Source organism: the organism of the source record quoted next, unplaced genomic scaffold (assembly GCF_019419815.1).
Source record: "Pyrus x bretschneideri cultivar Hongxiangsu unplaced genomic scaffold, Pyrus_bretschneideri_v1 Contig24, whole genome shotgun sequence".
NCBI lineage: Eukaryota > Viridiplantae > Streptophyta > Magnoliopsida > Rosales > Rosaceae > Pyrus > Pyrus x bretschneideri.
Window position 1 is genome coordinate 2,523,219 of NW_025999546.1, and position 20,848 is coordinate 2,544,066.

Sequence of the window (20,848 nt, forward strand, 5' to 3'; positions counted from 1 at the left end):
TACGATAGAAGGATAGTGACTCAGCATTTGTACTTAACACTCCTGTCTGTAGTGACGGATGTGGGCATATTAAAAGACCTGGCAAGGGATGAAAAAAATAAGACCTGGCAAGGGATAGAAGGATAGTGACCCAGCATTTGTCATTTTTCCTCTCTCTGCATTTCTATCTCTTGGAGCCGCTGGAACTTACCAAATTATAAGACCTGGCAAGGGATGAAAAAAAATAAGAAATCCCTTCCATTTATGAGTTTAACAACTTGTAATGTAGCAGTCCAAGAGAAATATATTGATTAACCAGATCAGTGTTCACATGGATGATGACATGATAACATAATCAACAAAAGATTACAATTTTAATCTTAATTTAATTAGGTGAACACTTTAAAGATCCTGTGATGTATCCGTCCAAGAGAAAAATTCCAACGTAATCAACATAAGATTCCAATCTTAGCCTTAATTAATTAGGTGACACCAGCCAAGGCAACTACCAGGAAATTGCCAGTCAAATAAGCCTCTATGATTAACGTGTGAGGTCCACTGAATAATTGACCAAAATACATCAAGTCGTCTCTTTCCGAAACGAAATTAAGATCATAGGTAATAAGACTCTTCGTCTTCCTCACCTCAACACTTCTTTGAAGAGAAAAATAAAAAACAGAGAGAAAGAGAGAAAAATGGCAGGAGCTTTGATTGGAGAGGCTTTTCTGTCCGCTTCCATTCAGACGTTGTGCGACAAGATTGCTTCTGGGAGTTCATGGACTTCTTACGGGGAAAAAAGCTTGACCATTCACTCTTGGAGAAACTGAAGCTGACTTTTCTGGCCCTCGATGCAGTGCTCGATGATGCAGAGGAGAAGCAAATTGAGAAACCTCGTGTGAAAAAGTGGCTTGACGAGCTCAAACATGCCGTCTTCGATGCCGAGGACCTGCTGGCTGAGATCGATGCTGAAGCTTTGCAAAACAAGGTGGAAGCAGAGGAATATCAAACCAAAACGACGTCCCAGGTGTGGCACTTTTTCTCTACTTCTCTTAATCCTTTTCATCAAGGCATGAATGGTAGGATACAAGAGTTGTTTCAAAAGGTGGAACACCTTGCGAAACAAAAAGATCTCCTTGGTCTTATAGGAGGAGGCGTTAAGGAGAAGGTTTCTCAAAAAACTCCCACAACGCCCTTTGTTGGGCATGACTTTAGTGCTTGTGGTAGGGATGGAGATAAAAAGGAGTTGAAGAGAATGTTGCTATCGGATGATGCAAGTAGCAGCCACATATCAGTAATCCCCATAGTTGGAATGGGCGGGGTCGGTAAGACAACCCTTGCTCAGCTCCTTTACAATGATAAAAATATAAAAGAGCATTTTGATGTTACAGCTTGGGCTTGTGTTTCCGAAGATTTTGATGCTATGAGGGTAACTAAAACCCTTATTGAATCAATTATCTCAAAACCTTGCCGTCTTCAAGATAGCTTGCTTCAAGTTGAACTTAGGGAAAAAGTGAGGGAGAAAAAGTTCTTATTTGTGTTGGATGACCTTTGGAATGACAACTATAGTGATTGGGATCTTGTTCGGGCTCCTTTTACTTATGGGGCGAGGGGAAGTAAGGTCATAGTGACAACAAGGAACAAAAGTGTCGCATCCATTGTGCATACTGGTCCTATTCACTCTTTGGAACAATTATCGCATGAAGATTGTTGGTTTTTACTCGCAAAACATGCATTTAGAAATGAAAATCCTAGTGCGCATCCAGACTTGGAAGAAATTGGTAAGCAAATTGCACGCAAGTGCAATGGTCTTCCTTTAGCTGCAAAAGCACTTGGGGGTCTCTTAAGTTGTAATGTAGGTTACAAGGAATGGAGTCACATATTGAACAACAATCTTTGGGAGATGTTGCATACTGATAAAAGTGTTCTTCCATCTTTAAGATTGAGTTATCATTATCTCCCTACTTATTTAAAACAATGCTTTGCTTATCTCTCAATTTTTCCAAAGGACTATGAATTTGCAAAGGAAGATATAATTCTACTTTGGATGGCAGTGGGTTTAATTCCACAAAATGAGAGCGGTAAAGGATTGGAAGAGCTCGGTGAGAGTTACTTTGATGAACTATTGTCACGATCATTACTTCAAAGATCATTAATTGGGAAATCATCAAGTTTCACAATGCATGATCTCATTAACGACTTGGCTATGTTTGTGTCTGGAGAATTTTGTTTTAGGTTGGATGAGGGAAAGTCGCACGAAGTTCCTAAAAGAGTTCGGCATTTGTCATATATGAGAGGAAACTTTGATACCGCAGCAAAATTGAAGTCATTGGATGAAATTAAGTGTTTGCGCACCTTATTTCCTATGTCTTTAAGACCATACACTAAGTGGGATAAGAGCCTATATGTAAGCATAAAGGTTTTAGATGATTTGTTAGCATCAGGAAAATGTTTACGGGTGTTGTCATTGTCAAGATATAAAAATATCACGCAATTACCTGATAACATTGGTAAACACTTAAACTTGCGCTACATTGATCTGTCTTACACTGCAGTAAAAAAGTTACCAGAAACGATGTGTACTCTCTACAATTTACAAACTCTATTGTTGGTCGGTTGTTCCTCTCTTGTTGAATTGCCTGCGGACATGAGGAAATTGATTAATTTGCGTCATCTTGACATGAGTGGAAGTTGTGTAAAAGAGATGCCGGTGCAAATGGGTAGACTAAAAAGTTTGAGAACATTGACTGCTTTTGTGTTGGGGAAATCTACTGGGTCAGGTGGCATTGGAGAACTGGGGCAATTGTCCAAGCTTCGAGGAAAACTATCTATCTTGAATCTGCAAAATGTCGTCAATCCTATGGATGCCTTGGGGGCCAATTTGAAGGATAAGAAAGATCTCAACGAAGTAGAGTTGGCATGGGGTCGTGAGGAAGCAGATGATTCCATGAAAGAGAGACGAGTACTTGAAAGCCTACAGCCTTCTGTAAATCTGGTGAAGCTGACCATCAGATTTTATGGTGGAACCAGCTTTCCGGATTGGTTGGGAGACTCTTCCTTCTCCAACATACAAGTCATGTGTCTTAGTGATTGTAGTACTTGCTTCTCATTGCCACCAGTTGGGCGGTTACCTGCTCTAAGAGAGCTCTATATAAAAAGGATGAAAACTGTTGTGAGTATCGGTGTCGAGTTCTACGGGGGTAATGGAGCTTCTGTAAGTCAACCATTTCAATCTCTCGAGAAGCTAAGGTTCAAAGAGATGCCGGAGTGGGAGGAATGGCTGTCGAGTCCAGGTAGAGGTCAATCTATAGACTTTCCTCGTCTTGAGGAGCTCATTTTAGAGAATTGTCCGAAGCTGAGGGGAAACTTGCCTGATCATCTTCCTTCATTGAAAACGCTTTGGGTGTCCGACTGCGGGGTTCTACATGAAAGGGCTACCAGAACAAGATGGATACCCTGGTCTCTCATCGTTAACACGGAGTCCTTGCGACAATCTCTTCAACGACTGATGATAGTTAGATGCCCTGGTCTTTCTTCGTTACTAGAGACGGAGTCGCTGTCTTCGCTTCGGAATCTTGAGGTTCAAATTTTTAGTAGCACAGATTGCTTGCAGCCGCACTTGAGCAGTTGTCTTCGACGTTTGAGTCTCGTTAACTGCGCGTCACTCTTGTCGTTCCCGAGAAATGGTCTACCCACTTCGTTGACATTTCTTAGAATAGAAAATTGCAGGAGATTAGAATTCCTATCTCATGACATGATGGCCAAATTGACATCCCTTCGAAATTTGGATTTGGGGGGACAGCTGTCATTCGCTGAGGTCCTTCCCGCTGGGCGTTTTCCCCAAACTTTCATCTCTTCAGATCTGGGGCAGTAAAAATCTAGAATCCCTTGCCATTGGAGAAGGAGCTGATGACGAAAATCTCACTCATCTCGACCATCTCTATATCTCTGATTGTCCAAATCTGGTCTCTTTTCCCCACGGGGGATTGCGCACTCCCAAACTGGCTCGATTTGTAGTCCAGGGATGCGACAATTTGAAGTTATTGCCCGACCGAATACACACCCTCACCGGCCTTCGACATTTGGTTATAAGCGAACTTCCAAATGTTGAGTCATTTGCAGAAGGGGGTTTGCCTCCCAACCTACAATCATTTTTAATCAGTGGTTGTGAGAAACTGAGGCCTTCAGTGGAGTACTGGGGTTTGCAACGACTTGTCTCCCTTCGAACATTTCAGATCTGGGGGAGCGAGGATCTGTTGGAGACGGTGCTCAAGGAACAGCTGCTCCCTACCACTCTTCACTCTCTCGAAATCGGTGGAATGAAAAATCTGAAATCTTTGGAGGGAAAGGGACTTCAACACCTCACTTTTCTTCAAGAGCTCAAAATTACAAGATGTGATAGTCTCGAATTCCTGCCAAAAGAGGGTTTGCCGGCATCGCTTTCGTTTCTGAGCATCATCAGGTGTTCTTCCCTGGAGACGAGGTGTCAGAAGAAGACGGGACAAGAGTGGAGCAAGATAGCTCACATTCCTTTGATCAAGATAGATGATCAATTCATCATTTGAGGCCTCAAGTCAAAGGCAGGTACGTGCATAGCGCCATGTTCATTCCATAGGCAAGATTCAAATTCTGTAAAAGTTTCTCTTCAATTGTTTACTGTCATCTATACTTTTACTTAGTTTAATTAATTAGTCAATCAGTCAGTTTTTAATTGTTTAATTCAACTACGCTACTCATACAAAAACATGGCCCTTTAAATTTCAGGACAATATCATCCAAGTGCAACATGTGTTTGCTTACATAAATTACTAGTTGTCGAATCGTGCCATGGCTGTTGGAGTGAGAACGGGTGACGATGACCACAGAACAAAAATGAGAGCCAGGTTTTTTTGGAGCACTGCCCTCACGCTTGCGCTTGTTGGAAGTCAGTAAATTATGTTACTTGAGCAGGAAGAGCTGTTTTCTGCATTTCAAGTTACAAGATCTTTTCGGTCTTTCCTCCAGGACATCGAGGGGATGGATTGGGGAGCAAAATGAAAGATTGACCAACGTAAAGGGGACGCGATAGCAAAAACTTCATATTGGAGCTGGGGATCGATAATATGAAGTTATTGCCCAAACATATGCACACCCGCACCACCCTTCAAAAATTGAGCACCTGGGATCTTCCAAATCTTGTGTCATTTGGTGAAAGGGGTTTTCCTCCTAACCTAGAAACATTTCATAACAGGGATTGTGAGAAACTGAGGCCTTCAGTGGAGAACTGGGGTTTGCAACTACTTGTCTCCCTGCGAAGATTTCAGATCAGCAGCGAGGATGTGTTGAAGACGTTGCTCAAGGAACAGCTGCTTCGTACCACTCTTCACACTCTTGCAATCTCTTATCTATCAAGTCTGATATCTTTTGACAGAAATGGACTTCAACACCTCACTTCTCTTCAAAAGCTATATAATGGAAAGTGTGATAGTCTCGACTTCCTGCCAAAACAGGGTTTTCCTGCAGCTTTTTCTTTCCTGAACATCACCAGATGCCCCTCTCTGAAGAAGAGGTATGAGAACAAGAAGGGAAAAGAATGGAGAAAGATAGCTCATATTCCTTGCATAAAGATAGATGACAAAGTCATCATGATATGATCTCTCTCTCTCTCACACCAAAACTTTTGCTTCTCATTGCACTCTCAACTCTCTAATGTCAGGTACTTTATCTTTTATTTGTTATACTGATTGTGTCAACTTTTCTACATAAAATCTACATAGAGATTTTTCCTTCATTTTTATAGTTATCCATTTTTAGTTGTTTCGCCATATTTTTTGTTGCACAACACACACACACACACACACACACATAAATGGTGCTGGTTCATAACTTTAATGATGTAAAGCGGAGGAGTATCCTGTTTCATCGCCCTATCTAAGATTTAAAGAGAGTGGGCGATCCCGTTGAATTCTTTTCAAAGTTTCAGAGTTCAATTACTAAAATAAAAGGAACAGGGCAGAGGAGTAAAATTTTTTCACATGGATCTGCAGAAATTTCTATTGAATTGTTTAGGCCCAGCATACTGCATCGCTTTCTTGTTCTGTTTTCTTTTTCCTTTAAAGAAAAATGTTTCTTGAAATTTTCAGGAGAATGTGATGGGCGTGACTTATTTATGTGCATTCTGTGGAAATGGAAAGACATGATTATCTGAGGAAACCAAAATTACAACAAATTGTAGTCCTTGAATGCCACTCAGTGGCTCTGCCTCTGCCCATCCGGCATGAATATGATTCTGCTGCATCGGAAAAGGTAACCCCACCTGAGTATGATGGTTTTCACATGCTGGTGTGGTTTGAACATGGCGGCATGATTTTCTCATCTTTCAATTAAACTTTAATCTTCAGGTGGACACAGCACGGATGTGTTGAAGAGTGTGTGGGTTCGTTGCGTGTTGCCTCATGGCTGTGCTTGCTTGTAATGTATACAGCTGGTTTGCATACCTGTACATTATGTTTACTAGACTAGGTAGCTTGCTGTTGTAGCAACAGATTTCATTCCATAGCCAAGATTCAGATTCTGTAAAAGTGTCTCTTCAATTGTTGACTGTCATCTATACTGTGAGTTTCTAATTGTTTAATTCAACTACGCTACCCTTTAAAAAATATGCTTCTTTATATTTCAGGACAATAGCATCCCAAAGCAACACGTGTTTGCTTAAATGAATTACTAGTCGTCGAATCGTGCAATGGCTATCTGTCATCATGAATATGATTCTCCTGCATGGGCGATGAGGTAACCCTGGATGATGTTTTTTTTCCCATTCTCATAGACTCATACTGATGTGATTTGAGTGTGGTAGAATGCATATTCATCTTATGATAAGGAAAAGATTCAGATTGTCAAACTTGGAATGCGTAACAACTGGAATTAATTTGAAGAAGTGCTTATTAGGTTCGACTGAGACATATTGTTTTCTTAGATCACTCATTAATTTATAGTATCTTCAACTTTGAATTTAAGGTATCTTTCTGAGACAAGTTATGAAAAAGGAATGCGCTCGAGTTGACATTTGCATTCAATATCACTGAGAAGAAACAAACATTTTTTCAATTTGATGATGAATGGAAGCGGGTAAAACTCCACGAGATCTTTTCTTTGCCCCTAATTCTTGGACTTTGATATATTTTTCTTTCATCACAATGTTAAATTTGAATTTCTATGCGGGAGTTGTTTGCTCAATATTTAAGGAATAAGCAATTCAGGAAAACTGGTTCCAAAATTTTGTTCCCACTTTCAGAGTTTGATTGGGATGATAAAATGGGAAAAGTAGGGAAAAATGTGAAGGCATTATTCCTAATGCTTTTGTAAATATGTTGCACCTTATCTGTAGAATTTGTCTTTAATCATCTAGGCTTATATACTAGTCAAATGTTAACACTGAAATTCAACTATGCTTTCAGGGCAAAATTATGTCACTAGCGTGTTCGTCAGCTTTGCTGATGCAGATAGCAAACTGTGGAACTGTAGAGATTGGATTATCTAAGGCCAATGATTTTGACGTCTATCAATTAGTTGTCCATGAATGGTTGTCCCGCAGTGTGGCATGAATATGATTCTCCTTCAATTGGATAGGTAACCCCAGGAATGATGTTTTACTCATATATTGCTTTATTTTCAATACAAGCAGCATTCCTTTTCATCTTCTCTTCATGTTGCTGCCATCTTCGGGTGGGTGCTGATATGTTTTTGTACATACATATCTCTGTTGAAGTGAGAATGGGTGACGATGACCACAAAACATAATGAGAGCCACGTTTCTATGGAGCACCGCCCTCATGCTTGCCATCGTTGGAATTCTGTCCATTATGTTACTAGAGCAGGTGGGTGGTTGCTGCACTACACATTTCACAGGAATGATATTTCAGATGATAAAAATTGAGTTCCATTTCACTTTTGTTTCTGAAAAGTTCATAAATAACCAACTTTTTTTCCTTTTTAATTGAGATAAAGAGAGACGGTGTAGTCAGAGACGCGCTGATTACATTCATCAATATAAAGAAAAAGTCCACTTGTTAACTGTGACGTCATTTAATGCTAATTCAATCTATTTATTAGTTGGAATTATTTAAGAAGCTGCACCAATTAGGTTTCATTTTAAGAACCATTTGCTTGTTTTCTAAGATGAATTCGATCGTTTATAATTTCACCATATTTGAATTTAGCAGTATTCATACATGTTGAGCTGGGGTATGAAAAAGAAAAGCACTTGTGTTGGCACTTGTGTTGGCATCCTATCAATTCATCATTTGAGGCCTCAAGTCAAAGGCAGGTACGTGCATAGCGCCATGTTCATTCCATAGGCAAGATTCAAATTCTGTAAAAGTTTCTCTTCAATTGTATACTGTCATCTATACTTTTACTTCAACTACGCTACTCTAACAAAAACATGGTGCTGGTTCATAACTTAAATGATGTAAAGCAGACGATCCCGCTGAATTCTTTTAAAGAGAGAGTGGGCAGAGGAGTAAAATCTGTCACATGTATCTGCAGAAATTTGTATTGAATTGTTTAGGCCCAGCATACTGCATCGCTTTCTTTTTCCGTTTTCTTTTTCCTTTAAAGAAAAATGTCACTAACGTGTTCGTCGGCTTTGCTGATGCAGATACCAAACTGTGGAACTGTAAAGATTGGATTATCTAGGGCCAATGATTTTAACGTCCATCAATTAGCTGTCCATGAATGGTTGTCCCGCAGTGTGGCATGAATATGATTCTCCTTCAAATGGATAGGTAACCCCAGGAATGATGTTTTACTCATATATTGCTTTATTTTCAATACAAGCAGCATTCCTTTTCATCTTCTCTTCATGTTGCTGCCATCTTTGGGTGGGTGCAGATATGTTTTTGTACACACACATCTCTGTTGAAGTGAGAACGGGGTGACGATGACCACAAAACAATTTTAGAGCCAGGTTTCTATGGAGCACCACCCTCATGCTTGCCCTCGTTGGAATTCTGTCCATTATGTTACTAGAGCAGGTGGGTGGTTGCTGCACTACACATTTCACAGGAATGATATTTCTTATGTTGAACATGGCAGATGATAAAAATTGAGTTCCATTTCACTTTTGTTTCTGAAAAGTTCATAAATAAACAACTTTTTTTCCTTTTTAATTGAGATAAAGAGAGACGGTGTAGTCAGAGACACGCTGATTACATTCATCAATATAAAGAAAAAGTCCACTAGTTAACTGCGACATAATATAACGAATAGCTCATGTATAAGTTGATGCTAATTCAATCTTTTTATTATCTGGAATTATTTAAGAAGCTGCACCAATTAGGTTTCATTTTAAGAACCATTTGCTTGTTTTCTAAGATGAATTTGATCGTTTATAATTTCACCATATTTGAATTTAGCAGTATTGAGCTGGGGTATGAAAAAGAAAAGCAAAGCACTTGTGTTGGCATCCTATCGAAACAGATATGAGAAGAAACAGGATTTTCACATCTTGATGTGGAAATGAAGTGGGAGAACGCATCGATCTGAAGGTAAAGCTGTCTTCTTTCACTGCATTAACTGTGCACATACCCTCCATGAATTTTTGTTGGAATGCCTACTTACTCTCCTTAAAGAAAACGATTTTAATCTGGGATTGTGCCCATTGTCACAGCCTATGAAGTGATCCAAAGGAACTGAGAAATTATAGCATTTTGCTCTATCATTGGGGATGTTATGAGCTATCCCTTGAGTTGTATCAGGACAAAAAGGTATGTTTTCTATATGTGTGGTGACATGCGACTACAATTGGAATCTAATAAAATATGAGCAATCCCTTCAAGTATGTTCAAGCTGAAGAAACAAGGGGAGATGGATGTCAAAAGCAAGGATGGTTTGCCGCAAAAAACGTATGGATTCAAACAAGGTTTTAGTGACGTTCAAGTGGGTTTATGCCCTCGAGTTTTGATAGGTAACCGGTGTTGGTTCACCAAGAAAACGAGGGATGGAGAAGTCTCTTGGTGGAAGCAAAGATATGAACTTGGATGCATCTCCGAATCTGATGAGCAGGAAACTATGAAAACAAAGCAGGAAGAGTTTATGGAAATTTGCGGCAGAGATGGTGCTGCTGCTTTGAGCAATAAGGATGTCAATGCCAAGGCGTTCAGAAAGCATTGTAAAGTCAAGGAATGGCCCGGGACTATTGAGACTCAAGAGGTTGTTTTTGGCAGCAGAGATGGTGCTATTGATTATAGTTTTTTCTTTGAGAATGCATATTGATATTGTTGTTGGTTGGTTTTAATTCTGTTTAGGAGGGCTTATGGTCTCAAGTTTTGGCAGGCAATGTGTGTTGATTCACCTAGCAAACGAGGGAAGGAGAACGCCCTTGATCAGAGCAATGATGTGAAGTACTGGGATGCGGCAAAGCAGGACGAGTTGATGGAAACTTGTAATCAGCAGGGATGGTGCTGCTGCTGTGAATAAGAATAATGCCAAGGGCAAGAGCAAGGGCAAGGCTGCAGGAGGGTGTCGCAGGGTCAAGGAACGCCACATTGAGAGCAGAGAGGGAAATGCTCTCCAATTTTTTAAGTCCAGTGAAACTTTTAGAGGTAATTGTTACTTTTGTTCTATTATATATTTGATTAAAAAGGTTGCTCAAAACTTATTTTAATTGATTTTGTGCACCCTTTTTTTGGATGCTAAAACATTCTTGAACTTCCAATTCACTCGAAATCTCATTTTTTATTTTCTTGTTTCTTTTTACTCTAGTTTTTTAAAATTGAAAACTCCCAAGCGGAATCTGTCTTCGACAACACGTGGACAGTTTGTGATGGGATGACTTATTTCTGTGCATTCTGTGGAATTGTAAAGACGTGGCTATCTGAGGCAACCAAAATTACAAGTAGTAGTCCTTGAATGCCGCTCTGTGGCTCTGCCTATCCGGCATGGATATGATTCTCCTGCATCAAAAAAGGTAACCCCACCCAACCCGAGGATGATGGTTTTCACATACTGGTGTGGTTTGAATACGGCGGCATGATTTTCTCATCTTCTACTTTCACTTTAATCTTCAGGTAGACAGCGCGGATGCGTTGAAGAGTGTGGGTTCGTTGCGTACTGCCTCATGGCCGTGCTTGCTTAAATACCTGTACATTACGTTTCCTAGACACTGCACAATGTAAAATTATGAAGCGAGAAATTGGGTCACTTTGTCGCAATCCCCTACTCGGATGTATGTTGCAGCCCATGAATCAGCACACTATAGCTTCACTTGGCATGCCTTGTAAAGCACCGGATATGACTAATAATACGAAGCCCGTTATTTGGTGCACTAGGACACTGGGCTTTGCACTCATCACTTGCTTGGAGCTTCTTCATAGAATAATTGTTTCAGTTGATCTGTGTTAGGATATGACATTATTATTAAGCTTTGATTAAATACAGAGGGGAGTGCTTGCACTTGTCACTTGCCTTCTTATTTTAATCTTTTCACTTTTACTCATGTTACATGTATTCCACTAGCACGTAAAACTAAAAATTTAATTACTTTTTGGTTGATAAACTAAAATTTTATAGAAAATGCTGTGGAGACTGGTTTTGAATCATATGTTTGTTGACTTCGTGATATAGCAATTGATGGTTGGTTACCTTCTTTAATGATTTAAGACTTGCATAGCATAGTATGTAACATCAATAACTCATTTATTATGCCCGAGTAAACACAATTTTTCGTGTCAAAAGAATAACATGCTTTGACAGTAGTACCATGACACCTTTTAGGCCTATCATTACTAGGTATGGGGTTTATCATTACTAGGTGTTGCCTACCATCTATTACTAGGTGTAAATTTTTTTTTTTTTTTTTTTTTTTTTGAAAATTACTAGGTGTAAATTTTATCACAAAAGAACTCGATGATATTTAATGGTTCACCTCCTACATATAATTCGTATATTATTTTTGGTCGATTTCAAGTTGGTATGAAGGATTCAATCTGAACACAATCAAAACTTATGTGGTAAAATTTATGTATTGGATCGATTGTCAAATTCTTCTCTCTTGTAAACAAGTCTAATTACACCGAATGAATCTTAAGGTACAACAAAACAAAAGAGGAATATAAGCCTAGCACGACAAAGTTATAAACCCAATCCTTCGGATAGCAAACAATGAACAAAGATCTCCTATACTTGATGGATCAATGCTGCTGCCCCAATATGCAAAGAGAGGGATAAAGAAGACAGCCAGACTTTGCCACAATGTGTCACCGATGGTTAACCAAAATAATTTTGAGTTGTAGCATTCTTGTCTCTGACCAGCTCCGTATAGCTGCGGATCTCTCCCCTCATTATAAAGGCTCCAACTCACTGTCAATTTTGTTGAGAGAACTTGTCCCACTAACTTGGACAGAAGGAATACTGCACATAGTTTCAGACTTTTGTGCTTTCAGCTTGCAGTGAGCACGCCACCTTTACAACCTGTGCTTGGAATGATGCATGTGGATGCCACACCCTAGACAGCAGGGATTTGCACGTGGTTGCTGCATCATGGATTCACGGGCTTGGTTGCTGCATCGTGGGCAGCAAGGATGCCATCTGTTTTTGTATTGTTTAATGCATGCGTGTGTGTATATGTATATATGAAAGCTGCTTCCATTTGTAGCAAAACTAATCAATAATACAACAAAACATTAAACTTTATATGGTATCAGAGCTTAGGCAATCCTTTGCTCTGCTCTGCCTTCACTCTTCCGCTGCTATACTGTGATCTGTTACTGCAGCAACCAGTGCACTGCAAGCTGCACACTCGCTGCCTTGCCGTCGCAAAGCTGCTACGCAGCCATCGTCGCTGCTCTACCTGTCACAGCCATTAAGCACAGCCGCAGAGCACAGCCAGTCACAGCCACTGCACACTGCCTGCCGACATGGCAACTGACTCTTCCAGCAAACACACCAAATACGAAGATCCCAACGATCCTCTTTATCTTCATCACTCTGATCAGCCTGGAGCGATCCTCGTCACACACCCTTTGAATGACGAAAATTACTCCACTTGGAACCGAGCCATGGCCATGGCCCTCAATGCAAAGAACAAGGAAAGATTCATCAATGGATCCATTAAAAGGCCCGAGTCTGCATCCACAAGTGAATTCCAACAGTGGACTCGTTGCAACAACCTCGTGAAATCCTGGCTGCTCAACTCTGTCTTGAAAGATATCGGAGCAAGTGTCATCTACAACAATGTTGCAGCTGATATTTGGAATGAGTTGAAGGAACGTTTCTCTCACACAAACAGTGTACATCTCTTTCATATTGAACAAGAGATACATGGAAGTGTTCAAGGAAATTTGAACATTGGTGCATATTATACCAAACTGAAAAGTTTTTGGGATGAACGTGATGCCATGTGCATTCTCCCAACCTGTACATGTGGAGCTGCAAAAGAATTAATGCAGTTTCAGCAAAGTCAGAAAACCATGAAGTTTCTCATGGGCCTCAATGAATCCTACGCTGCGGTTCGTGGGCAACTTTTACTTATGGATCCCCTCCCTGTTGTCAACAAAGTTTTTTCACTTATTATTCAAGATGAGAAGCAAAGAACAGTTTTAATACATGCTCCTGGAAGGTCCTCAGTCACCGATACCGCAGCTTTCGCCGTGCGGGATAACTTGGTAGGAATTTTTCTCCAAGAAATTCCCATCTAAAATGTGGTCGTTGTGATGCAACTGGACACACTTCAGATACCTGTCGTGCACACCTCAAGTGCGACTACTGTAATTGGAAAGGTCACACCATTGATTAATGCCGCAAACTGAAAAAGGAGAAAGACAACAGCAATAGGGGAGATTATCAGGATCGCAGGGGTTCCAATTCCAAGGCTAATCATGTTGATACCCAGCCAACGCCTCCAGCAACATTTCCTTCGTCCTACAGCCTCACTTCCGAGCAATATCACAATCTGCTTGCACTCCTTGATAAGAGTTAATCCAACTCCACATCTAATCATGTCGGTACCACCTCTACTATGAATAACTTGTCAGGTAGAGTTTTTTGTGCTTCTGCTCTCAATAAGGGAAGGGACTGGATTTTTGATACAGGCGCCACAGACCACATGGTATGCTCACCAAGCTTAATGACCACAAGTGTTCCGGTATACAATCGACAAGTACACTTACCCAATCATGCACTTGCCGATGTCACACATATTGGCACAGTTCATCTCTCGAATGATCTCACCCTTCACAACGTGCTTTGTGTTCCATCATTTAAACTGAATTTAATTTTTGTCAGCAAACTCACTAATACCTCATCTTGCTTTGTCATCTTCACTGATAAAATGTGTCTACTTCAGGGCCAACGATCGGGGAAGATGATTGGGACGGGAACTGAACGAGAAGGACTCTACTACCTTGATAATGTGATGAAAACCAGGTGCAATTCAACGTCAATTGTTGCCTCTTCTTCTTCTCAGCTTTGGCATCAACGCCTTGGCCATCTTTCCAACAAGACCTTACGGCATCTCTCTACTTGCATTAAAAATTTGAATTTTTGTAGCATTGATGATTGTTTGATTTGTCCATTAGCCAAACAAACACGTGCTCCTTTTCCTTTGAGTTCTATCACCACAAAGGCTCCTTTTGAGTTAATTCATGTTGACATTTGGGGAGGTTACCATGTTCCCACTATCACAGGGGCACAATATTTCTTAACTATTGTGGATGATTTCTCAACTATTGTGGATGATTTCTCAAGATGCACATGGGTTTATTTAATGAATCACAAATTAGATGCACGATCTTATCTCATCACTTTCATCCACCTTGTTGAAACACAATTTTCCACACGAGTCAAGGTTCTTCGTAGTGATAACGGTCCAGAATTTTTTATGACCCAATTTTTTTTAGATAAGGGGATTCTCTATGAAACAAGTTGTGTCTCTACTCCCCAACAAAACGAGGTAGCAGAGCGCAAACACCGCCACTTACTCAATGTTGCTAGAGCCTTACTTTTTCAATCTCATCTTCCTAAGAAATTTTGGGGTGATGCAATCCTCACTGCCACTTATCTCATAAATCGGACTCCCACTCCTCTTCTTCAAGGCAAATCACCCTATGAAATACTTCACCACAAACAGCCAGCGTATGCACATTTGCGAGTGTTTGGTTGCTTATGTTTTTCTTCCACCCACCACCATCGTCCCACAAAATTTGATGCAAGAGCCACACGGTGTCTTTTTCTTGGGTATCCATATGGCACAAAGGGATATCGAGTTTACGACCTTCACACGGGTAAAATCTTTATCTCCCGTGATGTTATTTTCCATGAACATGTGTTCCCTTTTTCATCTTCTGCTGCAGTTTCACCACTTATGTTTCCACATACTCAAGATACTGCCTGTGATGATCCCATCATTCATCCGTCCATTCTACTGGAGCAGGATTCCGTCGATCCATCCTCTTCTTCGCCGGTGAGTCCTGTTTCGGTTTCATCTCCTTTTCTTTCCACCTCATCACCTCGTCTTAAACGACCCACTCATGCACCTGGTTATCTTCAACAATATCACATCGACATCAACCTCCCTTCTCGGTCAGTCCCTTCATCTCACTCGGCATTGACCAAAGTACCAGGTACTCCTTACCCTTTGTCTGATGTCCTCACATACGATCGTTTATCTGCTCGACATCGTGCTTTCACCACTTCCATTTCAGCTGCCATAGAACCCAGCTCATTCTCACAGGCTATACGCGACCCTCACTGGCGTTTCGCTATGGAAGAAGAACTGGCAGCCCTTGCTGCGAATAGGACATGGTCTCTGCAACCATTGCCCCCTGGCAAGAAGCCGGTTGGATGTAAATGGGTTTACAAAATCAAATTTCGATCCGATGGATCCATTGAGAGATATAAAGCACGCTTGGTTGCCAAAGGTTATAGCCAAATTAAAGGCTTAGACTATCGAGAGACCTTTGCTCCGGTTGCAAAATTGACTACAGTTCGCCTACTCCTTGCTGTTGCCTCGGTCCAACAATGACACCTCCACCAGCTTGATGTTAATAACGCTTTCCTCCATGGTGATCTTGAAGAAGATGTCTACATGTCCTTGCTTCCTGGTTTCGGACAAAAGGGGGAGACACGAGTTTGTAAACTTCATAAATCTTTGTATGGACTTAAGCAAGCCTCTCGTCAATGGTTTATCAAACTCTCTTGTGCTCTTAGAAAGGCCGGTTATCAACAATCCAAGGTAGATTATTCATTGTTCGTCCGAAACCATGATGGTAAATTCACTGCCCTCCTTGTCTATGTTGATGATATTATCTTGGCAGGAAATAACATACAAGCAATTGAAGATACCAAGTCTTTTCTTATGAAGCAATTCAAGTTGAAAGACCTTGGCCAATTAAGATATTTCTTGGGCATTGAAATTGCTTGCTCTAGCAAGGGGATCACTCTCTCACAGCGAAAATATGCCCTTGAAATACTTGAGGATGCAGGTCATCTTGGCGCAAAACCAGCCACCTCTCATATGGAGCAAAATTTATCACTCAGAAAGGATGAAGGACAATGGGTTACTGATCCTTCCTCTTATCGACGACTTGTTGGGAGACTAATCTACCTGACAATCACGCGCCCTGATTTGGTGTATGTTGTCCATATTCTTAGTCAATTTATGGAAAAGCCTCGAACTCCACACTTGGAGGCAGCCCAGCGAGTCTTACGATACGTTAAGCACACACCAGGGCAATGTATTTTTCTTTCTGCAAGAAGTCCAATTCAATTGAATGCTTTTTGTGATGCGGATTGGGCCAGATGTCGAGACACACGACGTTCTACCACCGGATACTGTGTATTTCTTGGAGAATCCTTGATCTCCTGGAAAAGCAAGAAACAAAATACTGTGTCACGTTCTAGTGCAGAGGCGGAGTATCGTTAAATGGCAGCAACTTGTTGTGAAGTCACTTGGTTGAAATCTGTTCTACAAGACTTGGGTATCAAACATAAACGTCCAGTCAAGTTATATTGTGATAATCAAGCGGCACTTCACATCGCTTCAAATCCGGTCTTTCACGAAAGAACCAAACACATAGAAATTGACTGCCATCTTGTACGAGAAAGGGTTCAAAGTGGAATGATCGAGACATCTCACATCTCAACCATGAAACAACCAGCCGACATCTTCACAAAGCCACTGAGCTTATACCAGTTTACGACTTTGCTTTGCAAGTTAGGAATAATCAACATTCATTCCAAACTTGAGGGGGAGTGTTGAGAGAACTTGTCCCACTAACTTGGACAGAAGGAATACTGCACATGGTTTCAGACTTTTGTGCTTTCAGCTTGCAGTGAGCACGCCACCTTTACAACCTGTGCTTGGAATGATGCATGTGGATGCCACACCCTAGACAACAGGGATTTGCACGTGGTTGCTGCATCATGGATTCACGGGCTTGGTTGCTGCATCGTGGGCAGCAAGGATGCCATCTGTTTTTGTATTGTTTAATGCATGCGTGTGTGTATATGTATATATGAAAGCTGCTTCCATTTGTAGCAAAACTAATCAATAATACAACAAAACATTAAACTTTATAAATTTACTCCTTAACTTTAGTTTAATCCAATTAGATTGTATATTTTTGTTTATGACTAAATTCCCCTTGCCGTTAAATCCCTTCACTTTTCATCCATGATTCCATTAATTTATGGAAATTTAAATCACAAAAAATCAATTTAAAAAAATAAAAAATTCAAATTTAAAAATAATTAAAGAGACCACATCTAAGCTCTCTTTCTGTTAACCAAAAAACAAAAAAACTCTCTCTACCTCTTCCCGATTATAACTTCCTTCCCAATCCCAGATCATTATGTTTTCTTAAAAGAATTGTTTTTGTTTGAAAAAACTTTTAGGAGATGCCCATTTGTAATTATCGTTTGTGTAACTATGAACGATGAATAACTATCTATCGGTTGAGTAATTGTATAAACAAGTATATCTATATTTATAATTGTATATATACAAATAATTGTATTTATAATCGCATAACTATTTAAACGTAACTGTATACCACTTACTCATTTTTTTTAACAGGTTGAAAATATTTACCGTCCAAATTTTTTTTTTCCCAGTTACAAAAACTCACTTCCTTAATTTGTCATATTTCATGAGCCATTTGTTTGCAAGTCATCTGCTCGGAAATTTACGATAAAAATGCACCAACATCATCAAAGCTAAGCAAAAGGCCAAATCATGATTGCAAGAAGTCAAATCATGGCTGGATTCGTTGATCCCATGTAGGGGTGGAAAAAATTCCCGAAAATCCTGAACTGAACAGAAAAAATCCCGATCCCAAACCAAAAATTTCTCATACCGAAATTTCCGAAATTTTCGGGATGCTATCCCGAACCGATCCCAAAATTTCGGTATGGGATTCAGAATTGGCTTCTCGATATTTCGGGAATCCCATACCGAATCGAAAATATATAATATTAATTATTATATATATATATTTATACATATATATATTATTCTTTTATAATTGATGCTAGTAGTTTCTAATTCATGCTCTGCAACCTGGAATGCCCTACACCTTATATATTTTTCATGTTCTGTTTGATATTCATGTGGATTTTATTATTACTGCTACCATGACTGATGATTTCAGAAGACTTGATTCTTTTGTCTCTCAACAGATTGTAAAAAGGGTTTAATTAATTTGAATTTTGACTATGATAAAAACAGTCAGACATGCCAGTGTTCAATTAAATGCTAGTGTGAATGAAATGAAATTCCTAGTTCATGACTGTGTTCCTGAATTATATATTTGAAGAACAATTCATAATTTCATATTTCAATTTGGGGTTCCCGATTTGTCCCAAAATCCCGAAAATATTTCGGGATTCCCGAAAATTTGGTTTGGGATTGGTCTTCAAATTTCCGTCTCGAAAAATTTTGGTTTGGGATTCAGGATACTAGTTTCGGTTTGGTATCCCATACCTAACCACCCCTAATCCCATGTGCAAACTATGGATAATGACATAATATGAAACGAGTTTCACGTTATTGTGATGTTACGGTTTAATAATACAATTTTACATGTAAGTTGTTCGATGTTCATACGACATTGAAGTGTTATACTAAAATCAAGATGTCACGCAGTGAATGAGTCTGTTCCATGCAAATTACTTTTTCAACTTATGGCTAGGCTAATCAACTGTTGTTTTGCTTGAGTTCAACCGCATCTGCAACATCTTCCACAACACTGCACTTGAAGAGCAAAATCCCAACGCGATTTCTAGTATTAACAGACAACAGTCATGTTACGGTTAATTACTGGGAAATTGTCACCCCACCCAAATTCTCACACCAAATGCTAGTGCTAGGAAATTGTTATAGGGAATACGACCCTATGATTAACTCGTGGGGTTCAATATTGAATTATTGACCAAAATTAATCAAAGCCATCTCTACAATTAAAGTGTGGGGTCCACTTAATTATTGACATAAAAAATATATCAAGTTATCCCTCTCCGAAACGAAATCAAGCTTATATTCATAAGTCTCTTATTCTTCCTCACCTCAACACTTCTTTGAAGGAAAAAAAAAAAGGGGGGGGGGGGTTTTAACCAGTACTTGCAAAAGATTAAAATTAAAAAAAAAACTAGTGTTAGATTATATATTTAATTTAATCTCTTGAAGTGTACTTTTATCAAAATTTATATTCAATTGTTGTTATTTAATGTGTATTTTTATTTAATCTCTCCACATTAAATTTTAATTTTATTAATATACACATATTTAGTTCTTTAATTATAAATGAACATAAATGAGAAAATATTAAAAGAAATTTGTGATACAAAATATATAAATACATGATTGTACTGTGCCGAAATATATTATAATAAACATAAATGTATGTACCGAAATGTATTATATTGAATTAATATACCTAAGTGCAAGTAAACAACCATTCATGGACGGATTAAGAAAGATATATATATATATATATATATATATATCTGTTTGTGGAGTTATGCTTCTGATTTGTCTTAGGGTTTGTGGGGTTTGTAGGGACAGTTTTCTGATTTCATCCCCTGCCAGTGCCTCCCCTTCTATGTTTGATTAGTTTTTTCTTGGTTGTGTTACAACATCATTTGTTCTTGTTTTATTATATATGTGTATATATACAAATCATTAGTTGGTATCGATGGCAAAGAAGGGGGCGTCTTCTTCAATATCATTTGTTCTTGTTTTTTTGGGAGATAGCCTTATATTCTTATATTTCAATTTTATATTTGAGTTTTTGCACTGGAGGAGAAAAGATTGGACTCAAATCTCACATTTTGACTTTTACAATTGGGCTTCTATTTACTCTAAATAGTACTTGCCTTTTTACAACTCCACCTGTTGGGTAGGGGCAATGGGAAGGGTGATACTATTCACAATTTTTATAATTTTATTTTATTTTTATGCTTTGTAAGTTTGTTCTTTGAAAATAAAATGATCGTCTAATTTAAATAAGATGTTGAGTATTTATAGAATAATAAAATGGTTGGGTGTTTATAGAATAATAAAATGTGGGGAATGGTTGGGTATTTATAAAAAAAATCCTATTTTTCCCTATGTTTTGTAATTTTTATTGCTGGGTTAATCCTTGCACTTGATTTTCAAAATCATTTAAAATTAAACGCATTAGAACGTGTTGCATGTCACAATGGTATTTCTTTTATACTGTTGGAAATCCAACAGCCTGAGATGTGCCATGTCATAGAGTCTTTGGGCTCTTTTGTTGCAACAGGGCTCACTGTTGCAGTTTATATCGGCTCACTATCCCTTTTACGTGTGCAATGCACGCGTCATGCACATAAAAAAATTAAAGACCGTGGCTGACCTCATGTTGACATTAACCTT

At 39.2% G+C, this 20,848-nt stretch overlaps 1 protein-coding gene and 1 long non-coding RNA gene across 10 annotated transcripts; both read left to right on the forward strand.

The window, feature by feature from the left end:
• Nucleotides 1-569: 569 nt before the first annotated feature.
• On the forward strand, nt 570-3,340 carry LOC125468062 (putative disease resistance RPP13-like protein 1; the record flags this gene model as incomplete). The annotated part of the gene is made up of 1 exon (XM_048586500.1): nt 570-3,340. A coding segment is annotated over exon 1 (2,586 nt), but the record flags the coding sequence as incomplete, so codon positions are not given.
• Nucleotides 3,341-3,342: 2 nt separating this feature from the next.
• Nucleotides 3,343-11,434, forward strand: LOC125478223. Of its 9 annotated transcripts, none has more exons than XR_007259025.1 (16): nt 3,343-4,560; nt 4,741-5,671; nt 6,099-6,261; nt 6,357-6,477; nt 6,635-6,744; nt 6,973-7,083; nt 7,413-7,584; nt 7,724-7,832; nt 8,178-8,281; nt 8,615-8,741; nt 8,848-8,990; nt 9,375-9,503; nt 9,626-10,167; nt 10,291-10,559; nt 10,720-10,924; nt 11,025-11,434. It is a non-coding gene; the product is annotated as an uncharacterized LOC125478223 (long non-coding RNA). The 9 variants fall into 9 exon arrangements; XR_007259031.1 differs by lacking the exon at nt 6,973-7,083 and having other exon boundaries at nt 9,626-9,722; nt 9,795-10,167; XR_007259027.1 differs by having other exon boundaries at nt 6,357-6,431.
• Nucleotides 11,435-20,848: the final 9,414 nt, after the last annotated feature.